The following is an 8,545-nucleotide window of genomic DNA, read 5'->3' on the forward strand; positions in this document are numbered from 1 at the left end:
ATTTGACAGTATGAAAGTTGGGGTTTTCTTTGGGGGGGGATGGGGAGGCGGTTTCAAACTCTTTCACTTCAGTTTTACAACTAAACTTCTAAAGCTGTCCGATTATGAAAGTCCTTCCCATCTCGGGCCACTTCCTCCCCACTGAGGACGTATACCTTTCTCTAACGGGTTTTGATGCAACCTCACTATGGAAGCATTCACAGATAAGCAATGAATCAAAGGACATTTCTGGATCGATGATGAGTATCTTAGGAACTGTAAGACAAAGAGGTTGGAAGGGATTTTCCAGGTTTTCCTGGCTCTCTACTACACCCCCCGAGTCCTACTTAGCATGGACACAAGGCAGTGACCCTGCCGGGCCGGGATACTCCCCATGAGAGAATCCGTCCATCTGAAACACCCACCAAAAACACATTTTCACCCAGACCTAGGCCTCTAAACCTGCAGCAGAAACGGACCAGGTGAGATGGTGGAGGCCATGGAATCCTGCATTAGAACAGAACTTGACGTCCTGAAGCATAAGGAACGTTAACCGTAGAAGGGAGCAGCAGAGAAAGGGGATGAGAAATCGGGAGAGTGGGACCCCCAGTGCCCCATCCCCCACCATTTCATTCCTCAGGCAAGGAGAAAAACTGATGTTGGAGTAAATACATTTATTGATACCCATTTTATATATAGTTCAATGAAATAATCTATAAATATAAAAGCATTTTTCTTTTGGATATCACCATGGTCCATGTAAATACTCGACAGGCAGCACATCGGCAGGAAGCACTCAGTCACACGGTTAGGGGCGCAGACCTGAACACGCGTTTCATCAACAGTGGCACTGGCGTGCTCAAGTGGCCCGGCGGCTTTGGGACATAGGGCCACTGGGCACGTGGGGTAAAAATAATGCATTAGCTTCGATCAAAGGCAAGGGTATCAACCATCGACAAAAAGGAACAATTATGAATTAATATCCTAGGCAAAGAAAGTACCACAGTTGACACTTGGTGTCAGAATACTGGAGAGAGAGGAGGTGAAAGCACTCTGTGCTCTCCCCAGCGCCCAGCGGACGTTCCACCAGTGCCTTAGGTTATTCGTGATCAACGAACAGCAGTTCTTAAAGACCCGACACGGCTTAGAAAAAAGGTAGGTAGAGGCCAAGGCCAAGGCCAAGGTTGCGGGCGGCGAGCTACACAGTTCAGTGACACGAGGCTCTCCCCTCCGAGAGGGCTGTGGGAAACCCAGATTTGCTTCTCATTTCCTTCGTTACACTGAGCACGATCATTTTATCTAACGGGAGGTCCCCAGACCAGTGCGACATCTTCCTTCTGTTCCCAGCTCTGTCCTCAGGCCTTCCCGGGGAACCGACAGGCCACCACGGAGCCTTGCTCTCCGCCTGGCGCACCGAAGCTTTCGCTCTCGCCTTTGGGCACGCGCACGGGGGTGCCTCTGGCTGCAGCCGGACTAGTGTCTTCCGTGGCAGCAAGCACGTTCAGAAGGTCCCAGATGTGCGACGTCCGCAGGCGGGTCTGAGGCAGTGTTAGAACGTAAGCAAGGCAGGGCTTTAGCGACTATTGAAGGGAAGCCTAAGGGAAGCATATAAAAATTCAGTTTTCTCTATTATTTTCGACTGGAATTGATGGCAATTTTCCCTGGTAAAGTGGATAACTGGTGTTATCTCCAGGTCCAAAATATCCCAACTATTTAAAGAAGGACCCAAAAGAGGAGAAAGACACACTTGAGTTCTGTGGTCTCTAGAATTCTTTTTTGCCATTTTTTTTAAAAAAAAGAAGTAGTAGCTTCAGTTGTACACCACTGGTTGAAGGGGCTTCCATCCAAAGGAGAAACTCGACCCCTTGTCCCTAGTGGGGCAGGCACCAGACTCCCACAAGCGGCAGCTCCCATGTCCTGTAGCATGCGGCACCTGACCCTGGAATGAAGAGGAAGCAGGCAGAGCCCAACCACTGCATGCGGACTAGATGGCGTTCCGTGGCGTGCCGTTGTGTGCCAGCGCTTTCAGGCTGGGGGCGCTGGTCTGATGGCTGCAGCTCCTGTGGGAAGTCACGCCCACCTCGAAAACCTCATGGATAGCTTTTCGGAAACAGTGGAAGTTGTAATCTATTAAACCTGCAGGAGAGAAAAAGAATGGATCATGCTCCCTGGTGAAATTATGGAGCATGCTCGATGGTGAAATTATCTACTCGGAAACACTTGATGATAGAAAAAAATTTGTGTATTAAAAAACACGCACCCACCTGGAATCCCCTACACTGGAAACACCGAGCACATAAGGATATACCCAAATTGCTTACCCCTGGCTACCTCTAGGGCCTACAGGTGGACATGGTAGGTAATTAATCTAGGCAGAGCAACCAGGAATATAAATTTGCTAAGAAAATTTACAATGAAATCTAAAGTCAAGAGACCAGCAGTTAGCGTAATGGCTATGTTGCTGAACTCCTACATAGTCAACCGTGGTTCAAGTCCCAGACCCGGTGGCTTAAAACTCACGCTGGGCATATGTGCGTGCGTGCCCAAGATCCCAAAAGGAAAATTGAAGAGAAGGGATTGTGGCGTGGCCATCCCCCGGGGGGTGATTCCTTGCTTTCTATCTCTCTGTCTCTCTTTCTGGCGAGCGCACGCACCCTATAGCAAAAACCTCTCCAGAAAAAAAGAAATCTGAAGTCAAAATAATCCACTTTGGAAATGGAAATGCTCGTGCTTTCCCTTTTACGTGTCCTCAGGACAGTCGCTGAAGAGCTGACAGAACAGGGAGGGTGACAGGCTGACAAACTGCTCAGAAGAGTCCTGGCTGGGAAGTGGCAGAGAGGCCCACGAGGCAAGGCCTCATGTACTCACTCACTAGGCAAGGCCATTCCCCCTTAGCTATCACACGAACTGGGCTTCCACCTCGCATTCTGACTGAACAAAGGCTCTTGCACCCACACTCTACCATGAATAAAGAAAAAAGAATAGAAGCCAGTGCTGAGAATGACAGAACAGCAGAGAACTATCTGTGTCGCTCAAGGACACCAAGAAGCTGCCTTAGCCACTGTAGACATAAACCTCATTCTTAAGTCACTGTAATTTGCGTTTCCAGCCAAACCTAACCCTGACTAATAAACACTGCGTGAAATGCTTAAATCTCCGAATATACGACAGCCTCCTCAATCTTCACAATAGCTGGTCATCACATCCATCCACCATTGTGAAACCCTGCTAGAGACCCATGTACGACGTGGCCATCACCTTGGCCAAATTAACACCTCTGGCAACCAAGTTTCAAATCACTCAGCTGACACTCAAGAAAAGTAAAATGCTAAAATACACTGTGTAGGGACCAGCAGGTGGTGTGGAGGTTAAGGGCTCTGGACTCCCACATGGCCAACTGCGGTTCGAATACCGGACCTGGCAACTTGCTTTCTCTCTCTCTCTCTCCCTCTTTCTCTCACTCTGTACCTCTCTGGTCAAACTAAAATAAAGAAAGAAAGTTAGTTAAATAAAATCATTCTTAAAAAATATATACGCTGTATGACCTGCTTGAACAGTGTGCTTTGGATAATTTATATTTGATTTGGTGAAAGTCACCAGATACTTATTGAACAGAATGACAAGGGGTGGAAAGTGTCAAAAGTAGCAGCAGACATGGTCCACACCTTCCAGGACAGCAGCTGGGGCATAAAGCCAACATGTACGAGATCAATCCGAGCAACCTGGTGTCAGACTGACGACAAATGTGGAACACGTCCGAGTAAGGGAGCCCAGTGCCGGGCCAAGTCGCACAAGAAGCTTCAGGAGGAGACACGGCGAGATTTAATCAGGCAGGAAAGGGGAGCAAACTGATAAGAAAATCACGTATCTGAAACAGCTCATCAAAAACTCAGGCAAAAGGTCAGCAAGTGGCATGGAGGTTAGGGTGCTGGATCCCACAATGGCTAAATGCGCAGTTCAAATCCCGAATCTGGCAACTTGAAAATCACTCCAGGCCATCCCATGCTGGGGGCTGGTTCTCTCTCTCTCTCTCTCTCTCTCGTAAGGGCACGTGCCCTACTGCAAAAAAAAATAAAAAATAAAAAAAACCAAGAGCTCGGGCAGAAGAGAAGGGCCTTGCTGAAATGAATAATGGAGAGCCACTGTCAACCCTAGAGTAGTTAAATAACAAGATATAAAAAGTTTCTGGAGTCAGCAGGCAGCATCGTGGTTAAGGTGCTGGATTATCATGATTGACCAAGGTTCAAGCTCCAGACCCAGTAGCTTGAAACTCATGCCAGGCACATGTGCGTGCATGCCCAAAATCCCAAGAGGGGAATGGAGAAGGGACTGCGGTGTGGTCATTCTCCCTGGCAGGGAGGGGGGATTTCTCACTTTCTGTCTGTCATTGTTTCTCCAGCAAATGCACGCACCCTATAGCAAAAAATGTCTCAAAAAAAGACATTTTCTGAAAACTAGTCTGCCTTTGGGATAAAAGACAATACCTATCAGCCCCTCAATAAATATGTCAATAGCATCAAAAAGGTAGTTACTGCGGCACTAGGCCTAGAGGGATGAGACCTGGGATGGAGTCACTGACGGTGGACATGGAACAGAAGCCCAAGAAGACAGTTCCAAGAAGCCATGATCAAAGTAAACAACACAGAACAACAACAGAAAAAGGGGGACACTAAACCCCCTCTGTGAGCCAACCGACCTGCAAGGGTCCCCTTCAGCATTAGTACCATACAGACAGCTAAGCTCAGAGCTGAGAAAAATAGCAGAAGTAGTGAGACTAAAGTAGCCAAAAGACTCATGAAACAGGAGAAACCACAACCACCTGGACTGGCTCAAGGGCCACAGGGGCCAAAATAACGATCTAACATTTAAGTGAGGATGCCACACTGACAGTGAAGCCGGAGTCAGAGCTAGAGCTGTGAACTTCTCAACCACACACAGATAACTGAACACCTGCCCTGGAGAAGAACTGAAGAAGCGAGTAGAAAGACGGCTCTGAAAACACTCAGGACTGAGGAAAAAAAGGAAAAACAGCCAGAGGATCAGGAGAGATGGTTAGAGAAACACACATGCACACACAAAATAACCCAGAGAGTTCAGCTAGCGGGAAGCAGCGAGAAGGTTCCAGAGAGGAGGGACTAACAGGTCCCCATGCTTCAGGCAGCTGCCATAAGGCCACTGAGGACGTAAGGAGACAACCCGGTAACTTCTCAAGGAACAGTGTCAAAGACTGATTTGGCAGGAAGTCAAACTGCAGGCAGTTAAACAGATAATGCAAGGATCCAAAGTAAGACATGCTGCAATTAAAGAAAAAAAAGGCTTAAAATTACAGATCAAAAGGAGGAAGATCTGGACTACACATGGGAAGGAAGGGACAAAAGTAGTTGAGTTGATTTTTTAAGATAACCATTTGTCTAATACAACAATATTATTTTCTCTTGCTTTCAAGAACCTGAGACATTATGACCAAAAACTTAACATAAAAACAGCACCCTAAAATGTCATTACCTTTTCGTTCAAAGCTTTCTTCCCTTAGAATGCAGACCAGTGCCAAAAACTTAGTCACCTCCTTTAAATAGAGGACAGTTGTATTATTCAGCTTGATAATTGCCATAGATTCTTTGTCATAAGCACTTCCACTTCCATCTTCCTTTAACCTATTTTAAAAGAAAGTACTGTTCATTATAGGTTTCCCAACCAGGCATTTTGTCACATTTAATTTGCACAATGACAAGTCTTTCCACCCAGTTTCCTGACTGTCTTTCAAAAAAGAGTAATACTGACTTAAAGATACCAGAACAGAGTTGACATTTAGGTATAGGAGTCAAACACAGAATCTCAGGGATTCCTACTTGAGAGAAGTGCATAAAGAACAGATATACACATATTCTGTACTACTGCAGACAGACAGGGATGGGGAGAAACAGAGAATGGAGATCTTAACCAGAGAAATGAAGACACTTCTAAGATCTTGCCCAGTGGGGCTAATAGCCTGCTCCGATTGCATGGCTGGGGCTGGTAGGCGGCATGGTAGTTAAGGCACTGGACTCCCACAAGGCTGACAGAGATCTAAGTCCCGGACCCAGCGGCTTGTTTTCTCACTTTCCCTCCCCCCTTTCCTTCTCTCCCTCCTCAGTTCTCTCTCTCTCTCTCTCTCTGGTAAAATAGAGTAATAAATAAAGTAAGTAATTCTGAAAATAAACTTTTTTTTAAGTCTTAAAGAGACATGAACTCTGGGGACCAGCAGATGGTGTAATGGTTATGTCATTGGACCCCACATAGTCGACCGCAGTTCGAGTCCTGGACCCAATGGCTTAAAACTCATGCCAGGCCCGTTTGCATGAGTGCCCAAAATACTAAGAAGAAAATGGAGAAGGGATTGTAGCATTGCCAACCCCCTTGGGGGATGATTTCTCATTTTCTGTCTCTCGTCTCTCCAGCGAGAGCATGCACCCTATAGCAAAAATACTCTCTCTAAAAAAAAAAGATATGACCTCTGAAAGACTTTCCTGACGCCCCTGTTTAGTAAAAGTCTAAAGGTTGTCTAGCTGTTGCTAAGAGTTGATGTCAAAATTGTTCTTTTTTAAAAAAATTGCCTGAGGGTGTAGGTGTGCTTACCAGAGAGAGACAAGAAGAAAAAGAAAAAAAAAAATGCATCCCCCAACGGGGGCACTGACATACTGCAATCCCTTCTCCTCCATTTCCCCATCCTCCCAGGATTTAGAGTACCCACACATACACACCCACACACACATGCCTGACGTGTTTCAAACAGCTGGGTTTGGGATTCAAACTGCTGTCAGGCATGTGGGATCTGGTCTCCTTAATCACCAAGCCATAGAACAACCCAAAATTGCCATTCAAAGAAGTATTTGTCTTCAAACGAAAAAAGAGAAAGAAAAAAGGAAACACACTAGAAAGAAAATGCTAGCAATTCTTGTCTTTGGTGGTACAATTTTTTTTCTTTTTTTTAATTCTTTATATTTTCATAGATGGGGCTTTTAATATTCCAAATTTCACAGTTTATTGTCTCTTTCTTTTTTTTTAAAGAATTGTTTAACTTTATTTATTTTTTTAAACTTGATCAGGGACAGAGCGAGAGCAGGTTGGAGGGGTAAGAAAGCAAGCCGCCAGGTCCGGGACTCAAACCACAGTCAGCCATATGGGAGTCCAATGCTCTTAACCACCATGCCACCTGCTGTCCCCCACTGTCTCATTCTTTAATTTGACCCTTAGAATACTGAGAATAGGAAGTATCATGATAGCCCTATTTAACCACTTCAAATCCTTTCTGGAACAAGTCAAACTAAATAAATATAAACAAGTGTGTCTCTTTTTTTGGAGAGATTTTCGCTATAGGGCGCGTGCGCTCGCCAGACAGACAGAGAGAGACATAGAGACAGAAAGCGAGAAATCATCCCCCAGGGGGGATGGTCACGCTGCAATCCCTTCTCCTCCATTCTCCTCTCAGGATCTTGGGCACGCACGCACGCACACCACACGCACCTGGTGTGAGTTTTAAGCCACCAGGTCCGGGACGCGAACCACGGTCGACTATGTGGGAGTCCAGCAACATAGCCATTACGCTAACTGCTGGTTCCCAAGTGTGTCTATTTTAAAGAAGCTCCTTAAATGTAAAAGACTTTCTTTCTGGCAAAGTCAGGACTCAAACTTCGAGTTTTTAACTCAATTCCAAGCAGTTCCCAGAACATTTCCTAGCTAGTATTAAAATTGATTTGTGAAGGCAGAGTGATAGGGAAGTAGGGGTCATTTGCTTCAAGAGTATAAAAAGGAAGTTATAAAATACTATGTGTTTTCAGCTCATGTTCTAAGTAGATCCTTTTTTGTGCTGTACAGAAAGTGAGAATGGACAAAAGACTCCAAAACAGACAATCCTGAAATGCACTCTCTAAGCCAAAGCCCCAGCCAGCAGCTGCAGGAAGCTGTGATGTTTCTACTGTCAAACCAGTATCTGGAGCACAGCCGCGCGCCGGGAACGGCCTGGCCGGCGCCCCCCCCCACTGGGGGGGCTCACGCCCCCCAGCGCAGCCAAGCGCCTCTCCCTGCCTCTCTGGCCCCGGATGGCCCGGAGGCCGAAAACAAGGTTGAAGAACTTGCAACTTAAGAAGATGATAGTTACCAGCCCTGCATTGCCTCAGGGGAAAACAAGAACTACTCTGCCATTCTTAAGGAAGCCAGATACCCAAGGACAACTCACACTGCAGATCCCCACAACACCACTCCTGGTAACTACAAGATGACTGCTGTGCCGCATCAGCTGATAATCATCCCTCCGTACCAGAACTGCTTTCCTGAAACTGCATTCCCTGGAGACTCACCTACACTTGTGGATCTGCAGGAGACCCTCCCTTAATCCAACCCTGAGTGGAGTTTATGCTCCCTATTGCCAAAAACTTTATGAGCTGATGGTTGGAACTCGTGGCCTCTCTCCCTTTACTTGTATGTATCACTTTTTCAGTAACTCTTCTGGAAGACAACTGTATATAGCAGGGATATTGTAATGGGAGAGTGAGACAGGGCAGAGGGACAAACATAGGAAAAAAAAATT

The 8,545-nt window shown here is 46.2% G+C and overlaps 1 protein-coding gene across 1 annotated transcript in view; it reads right to left on the bottom strand.

Annotated features, from left to right (window-relative positions):
* Nucleotides 1-638: 638 nt before the first annotated feature.
* RRAGC (Ras related GTP binding C) overlaps nucleotides 639-8,545 on the bottom strand; it is a gene marked incomplete at its 5' end in the record, with an annotated part of 20,964 nt that continues 13,057 nt past the window's right edge. Inside the window, 2 exon segments of the mRNA XM_014591629.2 lie at nucleotides 639-2,115; nucleotides 5,485-5,633. Of these exon segments, the coding sequence (XP_014447115.1) occupies nucleotides 1,964-2,115; nucleotides 5,485-5,633 (301 nt within the window).

Source organism: Tupaia chinensis, unplaced genomic scaffold (assembly GCF_000334495.1).
Source record: "Tupaia chinensis unplaced genomic scaffold, TupChi_1.0 Scaffold000604_1, whole genome shotgun sequence".
NCBI lineage: Eukaryota > Metazoa > Chordata > Mammalia > Scandentia > Tupaiidae > Tupaia > Tupaia belangeri.